Genomic DNA, 20,828 nt, shown 5'->3' on the forward strand with positions numbered 1-20,828 from the left:
CTGGAGAGGGGCCAGCGAGTCGGTATCCTGGAGGTGGGGTCTTGTGCTGGGTACAAAGGCAAGGAGCGACACAGTCTGCTTTACTCTATCAGAACAAGTTTGCAACAGTAAGAACTGTGGCGGGCAGGAGAGAAGGTGGGTGAACACTAAGGACACCATTCCTGTCATCTTCGTGAGCCAGAGAGGGGAGGGAGAAAAGCGAGTGGCCTTGAACTGGTAACACCTGGCGATGGACCAGACACACAGGATGAAGGAGGCAGGACAGCAGGTTCCTAGCTGCACCCTTCAGCCCGCCCTGTCCTCTACATGGTCCAATGTCTTTTTCGTCTTTGTCACTTCCTACCCCAGGGCTTGGCACCTGATAGCAATCGGTGTGTCTCGTGAAAGAATGAAGACTAAATCAGGGAACTCTGCCCACTGTGTTGCCATTTGTGAAGTTCCAGATACTGCTATTTACAGCACTAAGAAAACGTACACTCAGCACCAAAGGAAACATGCCAACAAGCTCTCACTGAAACCCAGTGCCACAATTCCCTTCTTTTCCCTGAAAGAGAATTTCACAACCTTGTCTCACTAGACAAAGTGGTCTGGTAACCTATTTGCACAGCATCGGTAACCTGCTTTGGAAAACCTAGGTGGCCTGATGCAGTATGTTTGTTGGTGATTAATCCAAAGAATGAAGCCAGAAGTTTGACTACAATCCCGTGAACAACATCAGAGACCATCTGAACTGCTGTCCACTGAAACAGCCTGACCGTTCACGCAGGGCCTCATCTCCAGCACCCTGGCCTCTTGCACTAAGGGGTCAGAGCCCATAGCGTTGTCAGGCTGGTCTGGCCTGGTTGCTCTACACCCTTCCGGCTTTAAGTCTTTTCCCTTCCTACTAGAGATTAAAGCGGTCTTGTGGTAGAGATGTCTGATCTGTCTTTGCGTGTGTAGACACCCGGCCCCAGGCCCCCCACACGGACCATGAGCTGGGTCCGTCCTACCTCAATGCACTGCTTGATCCAGAAGTGGCTCCCCATGGCCTCCCAGTTCTGGGAGCAGGTCACGTAGAGCAGGCGCTCGTACACGCGACGCTTCATAGAGTTGTCGAAAACCTCGAAAAACTTGGCCCTGATGAGCGGCTGGGCGCAGCGCAGCCCAGAGAGAAAGGCAGGCTCAAGTTTCGCAGTCAGCTCGCTGCCAGAAAGCGTCTCATCCCTGCAATCCAAGGAATGACACCCAGATAGCAGAGCTACGCAGGACGGGGGACCCTCAGGCCGTAAGCAAACGAGCAGTGAACAAGTGGACACCAGCCTTCCGAAAAGCCTCCATGAAGGCCAAGAGTGTGTTCCAAATCGTCCTGGGCTGATGCAGCATTTGAGCAAAAAGGCTCATTAATGATGCCAAAGTATGTTATGTGATTTAAATGAACATTTAAAATTTAGATATAATGAGAAGATTAAAAAGTCACATTACTGGCTAATCAGAGAGCACGCCGGGGACTGACACGAGCAACATTTGATTAATTGCTGTGATTACCTGTAGACGTAGTTAACAAGGTCTAAAAACTGTGCATTTAGTTCAAGGTCTTCTGGAAAACGCTTTTCGATGTAGGTCATCATTTTCACAAGCAAAATGGACTTCTCCCGGAGTGTAGGTGTCTGTACAAATTTGTTTTTTAAAAGAAAAGGTCAATTATTTGTTTGAAAAAAGACATGCTCCCAAGTATTTCAGCCATATGCTCTACCAATTTTTAAGCTCTTACGATCTTGTCAGGTAAAATAAGACAAGGCTGTTTCTAAATGGTTCTTCGGATGCTCAAGGTCAAGACAGGTGCCAACATAAAAGCAACTAAACTAAAAAACAAATCAGAAGTTTGAAAGCATCTTACTAAATCAAATAATAACCCCTCATCATTATTATTTTTGGCTTAACTTCACCACCATAGAAGACTAACAAGTAAGGTTCATTTAACGTTTTAACAGAAGTAAAACCTTATAAGATAAGTGACCAGTTATTCCAAATTTCTGTTTAAAATCTGTTAAGCACAGTGAGAAAAATCCACCGTAAGGGAAGATTCAGTGAACGCAAACACTGGAGAAAAAAATGTTTTGTTTGAGAACTTGCAGAAGAGCTTAGAATGCAACGCCTGAATTTCCTTTTACACACACAGGAAGATCACCTGGCCAGAGCACAGCCCCTCTTCGCAGCTCACCTGATTGGCTGCCATCGGGGAATTATTTTTAACCCATTCTTCCACAATTTTAACCACAGCCCGGAGCATTTTGGCATCGGGGGATTTCTCAATGAGGGAGGTCAGGATGGCCTGGATGAAGTTCTTCCTCATCTCCATGCTCATCACAGCTAGGCGCGTCTTCACCAGCTCCAGACTCAGCATCACCAGCTCACTGGTTCCTGCTCAAGCGGAGAAAGCCCAACGATCTCTACCAACTTGCCTGAGCAGGCAACCAACCACCCGCACTGCATGGCACTCTGGATTCTGCCCACTGCCTCCCCAAAATATCTTCTCCTGCAACTAGAGCTCTGGGATTTGAAGTGCCTCACGGCTTTCTGACTACTACGCCTTGCCAGGGGGGCCCTATAAGAGCCTCCTCACAGGGGAAGGGATGATCGAGCTGGTGGGACCACTGTAGGAAACCCCGCATACAGCCAAGCCCTGAAGTCACATGCATGGCACTGGTGCTCCGAGGGGCAACTGGCAGAGTGACAAGCGCAGCTCCCTGCCACACACCAACATATCGCCGATCCCTGAAGCTCACAGCTCAGGTCTGGAACCAGTGACTTAATTCTTCTTCAGAAATAATAGTTCTGATAATAGCAACCTCTGTTTTATAGCAAAATTGTTAGATAACTCTCATCTAGTGATGAATGTTGCTCAAATTTCTTCATTCTTACATTCACAGTCTTTAAATCAGTTCATTTTAAAAGTGAGTCTTTTTATGGTTGTAAATGAAATGCTCAGAACCTCTTTGTGAAAAGCAAATGATACTGAACTGCATAAAAACAACAGACATTCGTGTTGGCTTTAGAATCTAATCACCGCCGGCACGTTTAGGTGTTGAAACCTCAGGGAAGAACACGGGGCCGAGCCTGTCACCTGAGGTTGCTTCCGTGCTGCCCGAGGTGGCCTGCGGGCTCAGGTGCTCTCGGACCATCTTCTGCAGGGAGCGCATGAAGACCGAGATCAGCCTGTCGATGTAGCTTGGGTTGTTGCTGCAGGCAGACTTGAGGATCATCAGGGTCCCTGAAAGGTAGAGAGTGACAGGTGTTTTTTGAGAAAGGTCTTAAAAAATTGAGTAATTCACAAAAATGTACTACTTAAAACATTAAAAACGTGCTAGATAAAAATGTGCCATTTCTGACAAAAGTGCAGGTTAATCCCAAATGTCAACATTACAGGTGACCCTTAAACAACACAGGTTTGAACTGCATGAGTCCACCTACGCATAGCTTTTTTTCACTAGTAAATACTACAGTGCTACACGATCGGGGTCAGCTGAATCTGTGTACAAGGGGCTGCGGACACGAAGGAACCATGTAAAATATACAGAGAGCCGACTGTAACTCCTAAGAAGATTTTCGCCTGCAAGGGGCCAGCGCCCCTCGGCCCCAGAAGGAAAAGCTTATCCAGTGCACAGCTGGACCACGCTGGGAAAACCACGATGGACACACGCTCACCAAAGAGCTGGGAGGGGTTGGCGCTGGTGGCCTTCTCGTAGTTGGTGAGTCCCTCATAGATGACTTTGCCCACCGCCGCGTAGAGGCACTCCAGCTCCTCGTACTTGGAGGCCACGCTCGAAGTGCCTGAAACAGTAGTGAGAACCTGGGCTCTGGGGTCCGGCTCGTGGGCCCGGCCAGGCTCTGGGACGCTAACTCTCCTCAGGCTAGCATTGAGCTTGGCTGTCTGGGACCTGCAGTGACTGACACAGGCACCTCTCACCGCAGGACGCGTGGTTCCTAGTTTACAGAGCTCAGTAACCACCTTTCATGCCACCAAGCCTCGCCTGAATACCCTAAATACACTTACATATGAGATGCCAAAATTCTATCTTGTAAGCTGTTCAGCAACTGACAACATATTTTAACCTAGCTTCCTTTAAATACCATATGGAAATGGTATGTTCAGCTGATGGAGAAAACTGTATTTCCAAAGCAGACACAAAACTGCTAATGCAGACTGCTACCATGAAGTTTTTATGTCAACTTTTTTTTTTTTTTTGTGGTATGTGGGCCTCTCACTGTTGCGGCCTCTCCCGCCGCGGAGCACAGGCTCCGGACGCGCAGGCTCAGCGGCCATGGCTCACGGGCCCATCCGCTCCGCGGCATGTGGGATCCTCCCGGACCGGAGCACGAACCCACGTCCCCTGCATCAGCAGGCGGACTCCCAACCACTGCGCCATCAGGGAAGCCCTCAACTTCTTTTAAAGAAAGTTTAAAGGTACAAAGAAAAGCAGAATAATAAAATGCTCACTATAGTAACAGGAGGATGAGCATTCTCAGCTAACAAGCTCTGTGCCCACCCATCCACTCGGAAAGAAAGAAAGGCGCCAACGGCAAAGGTCACATACTTGGCTCCGTTGGGAAAATACTCATGAGGCGTGAAAGAAGGCTGTGGACGGCTCGTAACACTTTGGTGTTTCCGCACGTCATACAGGCTGCGATTCCACGCTGCAGGGGTTTGAAGCTGCTCAGGATGGCTGGGGACTGCAGCACTGTCAGCAAGAAGCTCAGCACTTCCAATCCTGTGCATATGTTTCCATAGTTCACTTGATTGGGCTGCTCCTGGAACGGAGAACACAGGCCACACACAGATGAGATAAACAGTACAGCGAGTTACAAATAGAAACCAAGCGAAATTAAAACTACACGTGTCAATAAGTACTTGGAAATAAAATAAACAACCACTGAAAAATAAACACATTAGATATATAAACGACCACCATATTTTATTAACACAGTAGGATTTCGTAATCTTCCTTTTAATAAATTTGCTTTAAATATTTAGTCAAACTTCCCTTAAGCTCATGAAAGATATTGATATTCAATATTTAGCACTAAAATTTTGAAAATCACTAAAATCTGGTTTAAAAAGGCAACTATTGCAATGAATTTTGCTTTTTTCTCATGTTTTTAGTTAAAATACACATATCCTTCCAAAAGGAAGTATCTTTGAAACTGTGTATCATGAAATCAATCGAAGAGATTGTCAGCATTAAAAAAGAAAGAAAGAAAAAAAACCCAAGAGAATAAAATAGAAAATAGAGTACAAGTTTTACAGTAAGGACTTAAGTTTGGCCTCACAACACGTGTCTGTGGCTGACGCACACACATGCCCTGCAGGTGCACCGTATGTGTGCACTGCTATGAGGCAGATCATGGGGAAAGGCAGGAAGTCAGTGTGAACAGACCCATCGCCCTCAGAAAACGTCAGCCTGTGAAGGGGCTGAACTTGATTCAATGGTGACTACATTTGATAGGAAAATAATTTGACCTTTCAAAGAGAAAAAGAGGAAAGAAATCTGCAAATAAGTTAAGCAGCAAGCATGTGCCGCAGACTCAGGGGGCCTATTACTGTTTCCATAACACAGGTTAACCTGTGTAACCTTTCAAAAAACTTGAGCAATGATGCTAATCTTTGCAGCACAAAATAACAAACGCTTACAGTAGGTATGATCATCCTGAGACCAAAAGCTTTCAAATTTCACCACAGAACTAGATAAACTGAACTGTATCCTGGTAATGAAATGGATAAGGCAAGAGAACAGCTTCTGCAACCTCCAGAAAATTACAGAATCGTGGTTTTTACAGAAACAAAAACCAAAAAATCCAACAAATAATCAGCCATCTGGGGCTATCTCTAGTTACCTGACTATACAGTGCTATGTCCATCATTCAATCTATTTTAAAAATTCAACTTTACTTTAAAGGTGGTTGCATAAGTCAACTAAAAATGTTTATTCCATGCCAGCGGGTAGGTGGGTTTAAGAAATTAATCTGTGAAAGGCAAGAGAACTATTCTGTTTTCAAAACTCCCAACTCTCCCTGGGGTGGAGGTGAGAGCTGAAGATTTAGAGCCATTTTCAGCGAATGACACTCCCTCCTCATTAGCCAGTGGCCACAGGAAGAGGCGAAAGGGGCCATGACCAGCCGCAGGCAAGGAGATTGGGGTTGGTGGCCCGCCCGTGCCTGGGCCCTCGCACCTACCACGCTCATTAGCAGCTTGTCGAACCACTGGAGTTTCAGCTCCGACTTGGACCACATGTCTGGTCGCAAGGCTGTCTTCAGGAGAGTGACACACCGGCGGGACAGCACCTCCCCAGGAGACCCCGCAGTGCTGGTGTTGTCGTTAACCTGGAAGTTCACTCACGTTCAAGCCCAAGTTTCCCAGCACACGTGTTCACAGGCCTCTCGCCAGCTGCTGCCCCGCGCCCTCCCACCCCAGCGCTCCACCTCCTCTCCTGTCTGACTCAACCTTGCCTCAACCCAGCTGTCTCTGCTCCCCCTGGGGACACTCCCTCCTCCCTCACAGTGGGTCAGTGGTGATCTGCACTCATTTGTGTGATTAATCCATCAGCTGGGCCTCCCAGGCCGTGCCCAGCACGCTGCAGCACACAGGAAAGGATCGGTTGAAGAGTTTAGAAGACTGTTTTCAGTACTTGGAGATCCTCAATAGTGTTGCAAGATATACTATTTTTTAATAATTATAAAAACTACTTTGTAAGGGAAATTTCAGTTACAAGCTTTTTTGAAATATAAAAATGAAGTTTCAGGAATTGATTCCCAACAACTCCATGAAAATATATTACTGATTTGAATGATAAATGCAAGTTATAAAGCAGCTGAACTACTAATGTTGTCCATAACTTATGTAGGTTGGGTCATCCCAACACCTTTATGACACAGATAACTCGAAAGTCAAGTGATCTGCCCAAGATCACTGAACTGCCATGTTTCCCCAACACCAAGATGCTATTATAAGCTATACCATTACTTCATCACCACTGAAAAAAAAAAATGTTTTTTTAAATCGTATTATAAAACACAGGCAGATTTCAGATATTAGCAAGTCACAAAATAAACGGAATTTGGTATGAAAGGGACAAAACTAGCTCTCAGACCCTGGTTTGTCTATTTCTTTTTTGACCAAACCATCACAGACAATCAAACTCACTGGAACCTATCAAGCAGCCTTTGTTCAGAAGGATCCCTAACCTGAGACACACAGATACCACACCTGACAGGCCACGCGGATGAGGAAGTTCACCACTGTGTCCGTGTGCTGCTTGTCAATGGGCTTGGCAAGGAGGGAGTCCGCACCCGGCAGAGACTGGCTCCGCCCAAACACCTGGAGACAGAGGGAAGAGAGTTCTCAACAGCGCAGCCCACTAACTACACGCGGCCCTCCTCCCCGGGGCAGACCCCATCCTGGACGTCAGGGACACCACTGGCGGGCATGGTCTCCGCAGAAGAAGGACAAGCAAAGTAGCCGTGGAGAAAGTATGGGGTAGCCGTGGAGAAAGTATGGGGAGAAAGTATGGTGACCAAGGTCCAGGAAGCCAGCAATGTGGGACATCGTGGGGTTTCTAGCTGTGGGCGCAGCCTTTCCCAGCTGTCCTGCTGGCATGGCACCGGGCACTCGGCCCACATTCAAAGTTTGTTGGATAAATGAACCCATAAAAGGCGGCACTCGCAGCCTGTGCATGTGCTCTTACTGCGCTGATGGCTCCCGTCGCCGTCCTGAAGCGCTTCACTTCCTGTGCAGAGTCCACCGACAGGCCTCTTTTAATGGAAGATGAGACAGAGTTGACTCCTTCTCCACTTGTATTTGGGTCCATGTCTGCATCCGGCTTAAAGAAACACACACACACTTGACCTTCCTGACTGTTCTCCAGGGAGAGGCATAAAGAACAGTCACGGAAGACTCGAGGGGCTGACGCCCTACCTGCTGGTCCTTGATCCTCTGCAGCTCCCACTTGATGACGACTTCGGACAGGTCCACGGCCAGCCGCCTCTGCTCGATGGTGACGCTGGGCGTGAAGCCCAGCCTCTGCATGGCGCTGACCATGTGCTGCACCAGGTGGTGCCGCACCGGGTAGTACACCTGTGGGCGTGGGCCAGGTCACGCCAGGGACACTGCGTGCCGCCACGCACACACGCCCACGTAACCCACCTCGGCCCCAACACACACAGCCCAACCTCCTGCCCAAGAATTCTGAACCGTAACTTTAGCAAAGAAATTCTCATCACCTTTTGTATGTGTGTTTACCACTCCCCCTCCCCCCTACTGAGTCCCAACATAAGAGCGTGTTTCAGCCTTTTAGGACCATCTTTAAAAAATGCTGAACACCGAATTATCTTTAGGTAGGCAAGTCTAGTCACGTGTGTTAAACTTCAGACTTGATGTCATACAAATTAGCCATGCCAAGAGGCAAATTCCCAACTCTAAAAGAGCTGGCTGTAAAAGAATTAGCTTTTAACTTAATCCTTTCTCCTTTACCCAAACATCTACAAGGAATATCTACATATAAATAAATCCAACAAAGGGGGTGATCTGGTTATAGAGAAGGAGGTGCCAGCGACACCTTCAAGCCAAGTTACCAAAATCTAGAGTTAATGACAACTACCTCCCACCTTAGAGTAACAACTCATCTGTATTCGTGGACAACTGAGTACAGCTGACCCTTGAACAACACAGGGGTCAGTGGTGCCCACCCCTGACAGAGTCACAAACGCAAGCATAAACTTTACAGTCGGCCCTCTCCATCCGTAGTCCCACATCTACAGATTCAACCAAGCACAGAGCATGTAATACCGTAGTACGTTTATTGAAAAATATCTGCATGTAAGTAGACCCACACAGTTCAAACCCTTGTTGTTCAAAGGTCAACTGTACTTACAAGAAAAATGCCATCTTAGCAAAAAGCTTGTACCAGGGACACATTCTCTAAACTACAGCAATTTCCATGTTGATAAGGCCATACACATACCCATACTAACCAATGGATCAGAATTACCTTTACTGAAAGATGTATGACCACCTTATTATTGCAGAAAACGAAGACAGGTGAAACTTCAAAGCAAATGTCTGACAGGGTATTTGCTCTGAAGCAATCGACATCAATCTACAGTATTTCCTACACACCTTGAAGTGCTGCACTATCAAATGCAAAATATGAACCAGCTGGGGGACAGTGTGCCCCTCCTCCACGATGATCTTCCTCGTCCAGTGGGTCAGCATCTGGTGCCCGTCCTCCATTCGGGCAGGCACCGCTGGAGTCAAAATAGCCATCGCCTGCCTGACAATTGCTCGGGCTTCCATTGCATGGGCCTTGAGAAGACTGTGAAAAACCTAAGACAGGACAGAAATACTGATAGAATGAAGGTTTTAAAAAACAAGATAAAAACAATCACTTAGAACTAAGGCATGATATTTCTGCAAAACAATTTAAAGAAATTCCTTAGGGCTCTCTTATTAGGAAAGACCGCAGTAGTTACGTTCTCTTTTCATTCGGTTTTGAAGAATATGCTTGCGCTAACATTTTCTGAGCACCTACTATGTGCCCGTGCTGAACTAGGGTGGAGCATACAAAGACGAGCAGGACCCAGCTCCTCTGGCGTAACCAGTGGGAAGTCGGTTGAGGGATACAGATCATTTTACTCCAGCCCCAGGGTAGAAAATGGAGTGAAAGGGGCCACTCTCAGAGACAGTGCTGCATTAGTTCACATGAAGGTCTGATGGAAGTGAGGTCATGGGAACACAGACCAGCCGACTGGCACTGTGGGTGGAGGGGACAGGACGGGGGCTGGAAACAACAGAACTTGCTGAGCCTGCATGCCTGGGAGAATGACAGGGTGTCACAGATGCCCCTGGGGTCTCTGGTCCAGAGAAGTTCCCAAGAGGGAGTGGTCAGAGGAAACAATCAAGAGTGACTCACAGGACAGGACGAGAGCCAGCACTTACCAGGTGCTTAATGGGACACACAGGCTGAGTGCTCAAGTGCATGATTACATTTAACTCTTACACAGGGACAGTGACGAACTCAGTCAGAGTCACGGAACTCAGGAGTGGAAGAAACAAAACTCAAACTCAGCCTGCCTGACATCAAAGCCTAACCCACTGAGCAATGCAAGGAACAAGTGCTTCAGGTCGTCAACCCGAAGAGGGGTTAGGAGACAAGGGTTCAAGAGTGTCTACTGTCTGTCCTTAGCTAAGGCATGGGCCGGGGCCCTTGACTGACACATTTTCACGCAACAGGTAGAGAAGCATGAGGCGGACAAGGCAGACACTGTCTTATTTCAAAAGCAAGGCTGCAAAGGAAGGAGCGGGCAGAGCAAGAACAGGGAGGAAGGGTGAGAATGAATCGTCGTGGACATTTCACAGTCACAAAAAGACGGCAGAGAGGAGCTTTTTTTTTTTTTTTTTTTTTTTTTTTTGCGGTACGCGGGCCTCTCACTGTTGTGGCCTCTCCCGTTGCGGAACACAGGCTCCGGACGCGCAGGCTCAGCAGCCATGGCTCACGGGCCCAGCCGCTCTGCGGCATGTGGGATCTTCCCGGACCGGGGCACGAACCCGTGTCCCCTGCATCAGCAGGCGGACTCTCAACCACTGTGCCACCAGGGAAGCCCAGAGAGGAGCATTTTTAAATGTACTGGGAAGGATAATAAATAGGGAAGCAGGCTGCACTTGCGCTCGTCCACGGAAGCAGCATGTGCGCGTGGTGTCGGGTGGACGGCAGGGAGCCCGCTGAGTACCTGCAGGACTATCTTCTTGTGTATCGCAAACTTGGCGATAATGTGGGCCAGCAGCAAGTGGCCGCTGTACTTGCAGGCGGGGTCCACGCAGGCCTTGGAGAGCAGGCAGGGCCACGCGAAGGTCATGAGGCGGCGCAGCTTGCTGTTGCGGTTCTTGTTGTTGTCGTGGACGTGGTGGGGTGCGTGCTCCACCAGCAGCGTGGCAAACTGCAGCAGGTAGATGCGCAGCGAGTCCAGCATGTCCGCCTGCTTCTCCGGGTCCAGGACCTGCGAGAGCACGAGCACAGGATGCACTTCTGGTCTGCTACCTCTGAAAGGTCACTCGACAAGTCTAAGCCTTGAAACACAAACTCTCTCTCTCTCTCCCCCCACACAAAATATTAAGCTCTACCGTGATGGACTCAATGACGTCACACCAATTTTCCTTTATTACATACAGATGACAAACTCGATACATTTATTTTAATGCTGAAAAAAGGGGCAGGCTTAGAAGTCAGAATGCAGTGGGCAAAGGGGCTTGAGGTAGAAAAGGAATACTAGCTCTTCAATGTAAGGTGATTCAGGACTGAGTTTCTTGATTTCCAAGTAATTGAGAATCTTTTTCGAGTCAACCATTAATTACCTTGTCCTTATTTTTTAGTATTATCAGAAAATGTTACCTACCAAAAAATCTGTTTTTTAAAAAATTGTTATGCTTTCCTATGCAATCAAGTATGTGACAGATTTTTACATGTGTTTCACGAAGAAGAATATGCGCACTCTGAGGAACAGGTTACACGTCCCTAGTGAGTCAAGCATACTGACTGCACCATCCAGTAAGTACCCTAACCACCTTCCGCCTCTCAGAGGACCTGCCAGAATAAAGTCTTCCACAATAACTGTGTTTTCACCAGGGCGCCCTCTCCCCTGGATGTGCTGCCTCACGGCGGCCCCTCCCAGGGCGCCAGCCTGCCCCGCACCATTTACCCCCATCGACGCTTGAGATCCCAGCTCCTCACTTGTGCCGAGTCGGCAGCGTCTGGCCCCAAGGACACAGCCTAGAGAAGGCAGTAAACAGGAGGGGCCGAGTCCGGGTCACCATCTCCCCACAGCTGCCCAGAACAAGGGAAATATCAGTATGTGGACCAAAGATAATTCCTTGGGCTCAGCTCTCACTTCCACAGGAGGGTGGGCGTGGGGTCAAAACTGCAGGAAGGAGGGCCGTCCTAAGGGACAAAGACTACAGGAGGCCCAGCGACCTGTCCATGTGAACAGCACTCCCTCTGCCTGGACCCCAGGACGGAGCAGTGAGGAAACCACTGTGTCCTCTCCGAGGGCGGTGACTCACCGGTGGCACGCTACAGGTGGGAATGCCCACGGCTCACAGCGCTCCACCACCAACCGTGCACAAACACTCAGTGCAACAACCTCAAGGCACACTCGGCATCTGCTGGTGAAGTTCAATAGCCTAATGACAGAGGACAGCCGAGGCACCATGGGAAACACAGCACAGGCATTCCTCAAGCAGACACTTGATTCCAAAAGCCTCACTAGTGCAAACTGGAAACACTACTGTAAAAGTGCTGAGACCCAAGCTAACTTCAGACACCCTAGTGCCACAACGATGTTCGTGAACTTGGCAGCAAAGGGGTACAGCGGCAACTGGATCCAGTCTAATATTCTCACTGGCTTCTAGGGGATTCTTTTGCAAAGCTAAAGATGTAAACAGATCTTGAAAACTCTACTGACCAGCAATAGAGGTTTCTACAAAACAAATGTGACATCTGAATTTTTCACTGAGATATATTGTTTCTCACTGGAATCTATTAATGTGGAAAAGATAATTCATTCCAAATGGAGGCTGCCTTAATAAATTCACTAGTAAGAATTATAATGTTCTGCTATAAATTAACACAATCATGAAAAATAAAAGCCTTAGGGAAATAAGCTTATTTCCTTGAACCTGTCACATCTCCCAAGTTACTTTTCAGGCCCATGCATGGTTAGTGATGTCACCTTGGTTATAAACACACTGGTGATGCTCTCCGGGTTATCGCCTTCTGGATTGGGAGGTCCTAAGAGCTGCTCTCCTTCCCCCTTCTCAAAGCTGTATAAGAAAGCAGGATTCAAGATATGCTGCAGAACCTACAAAAAAATTTTACAGTGAAGGAGAAGGAAAACAAAGCCATGCTCTCTATCTCTTTCACTAGGTGGCAGGACCACCAGCTTGGTTACGCTGCACCATCAAGTTAGACTTCAATCAAGGGTGCAGCTAATAATCTTGTCTTTTATTACAATGTCAACTGTAAAGGTAGGTTAAAAACTTGAGGGAAAGAGACATTGGCCTGGTTCACTCTTCTCACCTCAAACAAGTTGTTTTATAAAAACAAGGGAACTAACAAACTACTCGTCAACACTGGTTCACGGGTGGACCTGCCTTATGTTTCCCAACAATGAAATTTTCCTCATAAACGGCCCAGACGAGGAAAGGCACAGCAGAAGTAGTGCCCTTGGCTCCCTAGAAAACGAGCCCAAACGCCGTGGCTTCTCCCGCAGTAACAGTGGGACCCACCTTGGCTTTCAGTTCATCTCCGAAGTTGGGGTCGTTGAAGTCCACAAAGCGAAAAAACAGGGCACGTTTTTGAGCAATGCTGTAATTTTTGGGAATCTCCTCCTCCGTATACTCTTTTAAGAACGTCATGTTGCAGAGGAAACGACCAGTGAAGGCCCGGAGCAGCTGGAACAGCAATTCTATGTCTCCGTAATTCCTTCTGAAGGGTCAAAATAAGAAGGCAGGTTAAATTATGGCAAATTTCATAACTATGTTTGATGTCCGACTTGCTTTTGAGCAGCTCAAAGTTACAGCCCGTCCTCTACAACAAATGCGATGACACACATGCAGTGAGCCAGCTATGCAGAGCTCAGGGAGGAGCAGCTCAGGGAGGAGGCTTATCAGGGAGAGCAGGCCACTTGGTGCAGAGCGCCCAGGTGCACCCACTTGCAGTAATTCAGCAGACAGTAGGCCAGCAGCTTGGGCTCCTTCCAGTTGGTGGCAGCCATGTTCTCCTTCCGGTGTCTTTCTTGGAAGGTTTCGCTGACCCACACACGTCTCAGCTGGCTCACCAGAGAGTGCTGATTGGCCAGCCAGGAGTCATCGTTTTTAACTATAATACTAATGATCTGTCAAAGAAGAGACAATGAGGTTGCTGACAGGGTTCTCCCTGAGTCTTGACTAAACGTCTAAGACGTCGGGTGCCTGAGAGAGAGCCGTGCTACCTTGATGGCCTGGAACTGCAGGTCCAGGCGCAGGGTGCTGGTACTGGGTGAGCCAGGGCGCACGGCAGTCTGGGTGCCGCCGGGCAGCAGCAGCGTGATGAACCGGTTGGGGTTAGCCGCCAGCACGTCTCGAAGAGGTCTGGCATCTTTGTGCTTTAAAAAACTCTGAAAACAAAGCAAAATAATCAGCTGTTTTAAGTTAATCAAAACCCACAAAATGTTGAAATGATATAAACTCTAAGGTTCTTCCTAAATCTCTCAAGGCAGGCAAAAAAAAAATAAAATCACTGTAAGCACCCTCTTTAAAAAGTGCTTTTTAGACAATAATCACACCCTGAGTTTCATAATCCTAGCAGCTCATTTGTTCATTACCACCACCAAAATCCTACAGAGAGGGATTCCTGGACTTGAGCTTTTCACATACACAACAATGTTTCTAATACTCAAATACATTAGAGAAAAATAAAGCCAGGACACTGAACAGCGATATATAAATTCCAGACTGTCGAGCATGGTGGCAGGGACCCCGACCCCAGCCCCGGGCTCCCACCATGAACATCCTGCTCCACTGGGGGTCGTTCAGCGTGGCTTCCATCATGAACAGCTCCACCGTCTGCGAGGGATGGCGGGTCAGGAACTTGATCAGAGGCTCTCTGAACGGACTGCCGGCCTAGAAAACATGTGGTGAAAACTGGACCTTCTGGGGGTTTGAGGCTTTTCTGTTCTAGCAACCTCACACGGTTCCAATGTGCATTTCTCCCCCTTGTAACTGGAGTGCACCCACCGTAAGCAAATATTAACACCCAGTATCTTTATACTGTTAGATTAACCCATCTAAAATATGACAGTGAAAACATTACAAGCAACAGATGGAGGAAGAATTAGAATTAGCCCGTGTTCGACCATTACCTCGATCAACATAGCACGTTCTGTTTTCATTACGACCTCTAACAAAGGCTTGACCAGAGTTTGAGGTGCAGCTGGGATCAGATGAAAAAGGTTTATGATTGCCGAACAAATTTTCATTTCCTAATGAAGAAGACCAGAAATTATAAAATAGGCCAATTAATTTTGCCAGCGAGAGATACCAACATCACTACAGACCCTGCTAGGCTCTAGCTACATTTGCAAGGTTAGCCAACAGAAGCAGAGTTAACATGTATCAATAGAAAGCCACAACTCACCAATCTCAGATTACAGCTGTGGCCTAAGGAAACTACCTGCCCTTGGCCTTCAGATTTCATCTGTCAGTGGAGGGGAGAGGGAGCTGACTGTGCACCTCGGTGATGGTGCTGTCTTTGCTTTCACGCACACTGACAAGTGTTGAAGTGACCTTTCGGGCTGCCGAGGTGAGCCCAGCAGGGGCGGGGGGTCACGCCCGTGGCCATGAGCATTAGGATTCCCTCACGTTGCCATGACATCACGGGGTCTTCCCAATGCACTAAGTTCTGAGGGCACAGACTTCTTTTACCCTCAAAACTTAGCACAAAGTCCTCAAAAAAAATACTTGAAGTATTTACCCTGGAAATTAATTATCAGCGTAAATAAATGACTGACTGTGGTTCTAAAAATTTATCAACCAGGCCTGAAAATAAAGCTGACAAACTGCTTTACGGAATCATATGCAAAACGTGGGATGCCAAGAATTTTGCGTTTTTTAACGTGCTAACAGCTCAGCGGCCAATTACTGAGTGTCATTCCGACTTTCCATTCACAGTGTCAGTTCCCACGGTTTTGTGTCTGCCATTCAGGCCACAGGGAAGGGAAGACTCCCTGATGTCCCATCCTGGGTGGCGGGTAATAGGATACCCGTGACTCTAAACCAGTAAAATGGGGATGATAAACGCCAGTCAGGAGGGACCACATCCCGGCAGCACTGGAGATACTTCTCAAAATGTCTCTAAGCCAAAAGGCAAAACAGTGCGACGGGTAAGAAATGAGAAAAATCAGCTCAGCGTTGCTCCCATGCCTCCTCTAGAGTTCTCTTCTACAGTGTTTCCAAGTTTTCAGGCAGATTAAGTTCTATGCTGAAATTAGAATAACCTTCTAACAATGGTACTTTCACCTTAAGGGTTTTCGTTTTCAAAGCACTGTCATGAAATCACTTCTGGCCTTCACGTCACCACCGGAAGGCAGGAATGACAGGTATTACCATCCCCATTTTACACAAGAGGGAAAGCTCAGGGCTAGGCTGTTCAAAGTCAGTGTCGTGACCACCACAGTGTGGTATGCGTGAGAGACATACACAGGGGCCTGGGTGCAGGGGGAGCAAGGAGGTTTCAGTTTGAGGCAGCTGGCCAGTCAGAGGAAATAGAACTCCTCCCTATTTCTAGCAGGTCTAATGTATTCTTTGTGGCATTTCCTCTCAAGAGGTTGTTAGATGCATGAGTTCATACAAACATTATGAGAGCAAAACCCGGCTGGATCAGAAATATTGAGATATTGCAATTCTAGCACGTAGAAAACCAAAGAACTTAGAATCTTGCTTAAAGACGTCCTAATAGAAAACATGCGTGGCACCCGGACAGTTCACGGCAATGGTACTAATACAACTCCGCCACAGACAGACAGTACAGCTCACTGCACTCAAAGGCACGACACACTCTGTCCACCACAGAACCACAAGTCACAGCAAAACCAAGTACAACAACGACCCCTCCTGCACTTCCACTGAGATTCTCACCTCTACCCCTTCCACGGCAGGCTGAACCAAAACAAAAATTACAGCATGAAAAAAGGCAACGGAAAGGTAAAAAGAAAAGAAAAGAAAAGAAAAGAAAATATAAACTGTTCTTCACATTGCAAGTCATAAACTGACTTTTAATAGGTTGTTCTCACCTCAAACTGACAGAATGGAGACAAGGAACATCTCCCGCACTCTGAAATGCTTTCCTGAGGATGGGGAGGAAAATCATCTTTTTTTCTATTTATGTTATTTACACAGAACTTCCCATATACTCAATACACAGTAAGGATTATTGGGGTAAACAAGACAGTAAAGACACAATTATCAGAAAGCACATAATAATTAACAAATGCTCAACGGCAAAAAATACACCTTCCACCCTTCAGATGTCAAAACAGCCCTTCTGATGGTGTCACATGGAGTGTATTCTTCCCTAAATCAAATTTTTAAAAAAGGAGTTTTGGAATTCTTGTCTAGGGGGAGAAACTGTAAGACCCTGTCGTATGCAAATACATTAAAAAAACTGTTTTGTTTAGAGTGAGTAATTCAAGATTATGCGTGAAGTGCTGATATTTTAAAAAACCTCTTTCCCAGCTGGAGTTGGAAGAGGACCGGGGGTTTAATCCCCATCAATTAGGCATGTTTGAGGCCAGAAGAACCCAGAGGCCGTGATGCCACTCACTGGATACTTAGGCTATCCTGAGAAGGGTGTGTGTGTGTGTGTCTGTACACACAGTGTAACAGGTGGTCATGAGTTTTCCCCTGTAAGTTCAATGCCAAACAGGTAAACCTTCCTAAACGTGATGACAATGCAAAACCCTGATCATCAGGGGTACCCGATGTTATGGGGAGCTTTTATTTATTTTTATTCAACTTTTAACATGTCATTGGTTATAGTTTCTCAACTGGGCAATGTTATTTGGGGATCTGACCAAATAAACTACTTTCCAAGACCCATTCCTAATCTGTGGAGCATTCATAAAAACTATCAGAGCTCAAGGGCAGAAAGGAGGCTTGGCCCTGGGCTGAGGTCATGAAGCTGTGGCCACACTGCCTTGGACCCCAAACACCATAGCCCCTGAGCTGAGAGCCGCGGCCTTCCTCAGCAGTGGGACGTTCCCAGGCTCTCGGGGTCATGCTCATATGTTGATCGACAGGCTTCAGCAGGAAGGGGCTCAGGGACCTCCCAGTGCCCACGGCCCCACCCCCTATGCAACTGACCCCCCATCCCACATGAGCTGCAGTAAAAGTTTATCTTTTTGATCGAATGGAAGTCATTCATCTACCCACTAGGGTTTAAATGTTTATTCTAGAACTGGCTATATGTTTCAGAGAATTAACAGCTAACTGTAGAAACAAATAATAAATTTAGAGCAAAAATACCTAACAGATGAGAGATGGGGAGGGAAAGTACAGAGGCACTTGCATCTACGCCCAGGAGCTCAGGCTTTTAAAATACTCTGCTGTCCCCCATGAAGATTTCCTGATTTTTTCCCTATATATGTAAAAATAACAAAACTTCAGAGAGGTCATGGATGGTTTAACACGCCTAAAAAAAGTTCAAGATCCTGTTTTAGTTTTGCTTGTTGGCTGTTTAGAAGCAGCAGGAAACAAGACTCACATAAACAAAACACCTTGACATAGAATGGTCAAAACAAAGCATAATAAAGCCAAAATAAATAAATAAAATGCAAGACGGGATGAAACACAGCATCCAACAAATAGGCACAGGAGGACAAAAAGCCACATTAATTATGCCTCTGAAGAGCTCAAGGAATCCCCTCATTAGGTACTGCTGTACAATTCACTGGGCGTAACAGGAGCTTGTGGAAAACACAATCCCACTGAGAGGACAGTTATCAAGTTTAAAAACATCTTAAAAGAATATTAACATATACAAATAAGATTAAAAACAGCAAGAACCATTCATTTTTAAGAGACAAAGTCTTTAGTGACCCACATCGGATACTTAAAAAGATTTAACTAAAGCGGTTTTCCCTCAAAACCGTAAAAAAATGTGTTTTGAAGTACTGGCCATTTGGACTTTCAGCAAACAACTGGGATGGGGGATTTGGACCTAGAAAACATACATGCCAATATTAATGCGATGCTTTATTACATCCTCCTTAATGCTTTTATGAAGTCCTAAAACCTCTACTTGGTTTATGAGGCAATGATGACGGAAAGCAATGGAAAACAGCAGCTGAGGACTGTAGCCTGTGCAAAGAAGAGCTGCCAGAACAGTCTAGAAAGTACACTTTACTCACTTTCAAGAAAAACTAATAAAACTGAAATACATTTCAAGCTTCCCAGAATTCTCATCAACAAAAACATCATGTTAAAGTGAACAAAAGGGCGATTTTAAAGAAACATAAAAAGGAATGTTCAACAATTAAGAGAAATAAAAGCAAAATGTAATGCTAACAAAATATGTTTAACAATTTACATGGACCATAGTCACATAAAACTAGATTTCTGACCGGAATTTTAATTAAAAGCACCGCTCCGACATTAGTAACGGCAGTGCACAGTGGGGCTGCCCTCCCAGAAACACACAAGTCACTCACGTTTCCGTCGCTCCTCTGGCCCCCTTTGTGGGTGAGGACCACCACCTCCATCCACTTTCGCAGATGTTGCTGTGAAAAAATACATCCTTAGCCATTTTTTCTTGACAACAGGAGCATCTCAACTTCAAAATGCAGCTCTCAGGTGAAAACTCATATGTAATCATTACTTTCCATGCTATTTAATGTGAGAATGGCAGTGATTCTATTACTGAAATAGCGCAGCCACCGAACCAGTGATGAGAGTAACTGGCATTTGTTTATGTTCTATAAATAGAAATTTACCCTGAATTTACCCTGATACAACAACAGAAAATGTCCTGCAACCCGGCCATTCCAATACCAGGACTTTTACTCCTGTTACTCTGTGCTGCAGCTGTTCCGGGAGTGCTGCCCTGAGCCAGCACCAAGCTAGCCGTCGGGGCAGAGACGTGAACAAGGAGACATCATCCCTGTCCCTGTGGCGCTCCAGTGGCAGCGGGGGAACAAGGTAAAACACAGGTGCCTGCTGTGTAACGGAAGAGCAGGAACCAGCTACAGATGAGGGCCGAGGAGTCCGGGAGGGCCCTGCAGAGGCAGACAGGCCAGAAGCACAAGGAAGGGCACTCCAGGCAGAGAAAAGGAGGGAGGCCAGAAACGGAAAGGGTGGCCACTGTGGCCGAGGGTGAGTGGGCACAGGGGGAACCCCGGGGGAGGGACTGGTGAGATGAGCACGGACCCCACAGTGCATGCGGGTAGCAATTCCCTTCCACGCGGAATGAGGGCGCTCGTTCTGTGAAAAGACTGTGCTGCTGCAGGAGCAGAAGAGCGACCCCCAGGCCACAGCAACTCAGGCTGACCCAGCCTGTGGCAGCCAGGCTCCCGCTCTCAACGGGGTCCAGCAAAACCCAGCAACAAGTGCTCAGAGCCCAAGCTAAACCACACAGGGGCATCCAAACAACAGCTTCATGATCCTACACTGTCCAAACCTGTTCTTCAAAACACTGCCCTGCAGGAAGTTAACAAGCTACTTTAAAAAGGACTCCTCAGTCACAAACAGGCTCGGGGACAGACGGTTCAAATACATCCACTTTTCTCTGAGCCTTTAATGTCCACAGACCTTGTAAAACTTCAAGAGGGGAACACAGTTAAGTGGTGCTTCCCAAACTTACTTAGTTACTTACTGTTTTTCACAGAAACCCTATATCTTCTAAAGCCAGTGTTCCAAGGAACACACATTGAGAAACATTAAAATAATATACATTTCTTCAAAGAAACTAAATACACTCACAAGATTTTACCAGTAAAATTCCTTGAAGGATACCATCAGAATATATATTCATAAAACCTCTATTTTACTAGAATAGCTATTTATGCCAAAGATATGAGAGTAACAAAATAAAAGGTACAGAAAACGGCCAGCTGCTTTCAGATTTCCCAAAGGAAAAAAAAACACTGATTGGTATATAAAGCTCACTTTTAGTTCAATAAGGAGATTTCCAAAACAACTAACCATATAAGAAACTTCAAGATCAAATGTCAAGCAGTTGAAATTATAAGAAAGGAAAATGTTCAGGGGTGTCTTT

The 20,828-nt window shown here is 46.6% G+C and overlaps 1 protein-coding gene across 1 annotated transcript in view; it reads right to left on the minus strand.

Moving 5' to 3' along the window:
* Positions 1-20,828, minus strand: part of TRRAP (transformation/transcription domain associated protein) — a 109,498-nt gene that overhangs the window by 42,952 nt on the left and 45,718 nt on the right. Inside the window, exons 31-51 of the mRNA XM_060125038.1 lie at positions 19,267-19,335; positions 16,852-16,905; positions 16,697-16,717; positions 14,923-15,042; positions 14,564-14,683; positions 14,014-14,178; positions 13,736-13,917; positions 13,310-13,508; positions 12,754-12,882; positions 10,759-11,025; positions 9,149-9,355; positions 7,949-8,107; positions 7,719-7,853; positions 7,241-7,351; positions 6,211-6,357; positions 4,575-4,788; positions 3,685-3,810; positions 3,104-3,250; positions 2,201-2,400; positions 1,525-1,646; positions 990-1,203 (exon numbers count right to left, since the gene is read on the minus strand). Of these exons, the coding sequence (XP_059981021.1) occupies positions 990-1,203; positions 1,525-1,646; positions 2,201-2,400; positions 3,104-3,250; positions 3,685-3,810; positions 4,575-4,788; positions 6,211-6,357; positions 7,241-7,351; positions 7,719-7,853; positions 7,949-8,107; positions 9,149-9,355; positions 10,759-11,025; positions 12,754-12,882; positions 13,310-13,508; positions 13,736-13,917; positions 14,014-14,178; positions 14,564-14,683; positions 14,923-15,042; positions 16,697-16,717; positions 16,852-16,905; positions 19,267-19,335 (3,108 nt within the window). The remainder of the gene's footprint in view (positions 1-989; positions 1,204-1,524; positions 1,647-2,200; positions 2,401-3,103; positions 3,251-3,684; positions 3,811-4,574; positions 4,789-6,210; positions 6,358-7,240; positions 7,352-7,718; positions 7,854-7,948; positions 8,108-9,148; positions 9,356-10,758; positions 11,026-12,753; positions 12,883-13,309; positions 13,509-13,735; positions 13,918-14,013; positions 14,179-14,563; positions 14,684-14,922; positions 15,043-16,696; positions 16,718-16,851; positions 16,906-19,266; positions 19,336-20,828) is intronic.

The sequence above is a fragment of the Lagenorhynchus albirostris genome, chromosome 15 (genome assembly GCF_949774975.1).
Source record: "Lagenorhynchus albirostris chromosome 15, mLagAlb1.1, whole genome shotgun sequence".
NCBI classification, from domain to species: Eukaryota; Metazoa; Chordata; class Mammalia; order Artiodactyla; family Delphinidae; genus Lagenorhynchus; species Lagenorhynchus albirostris.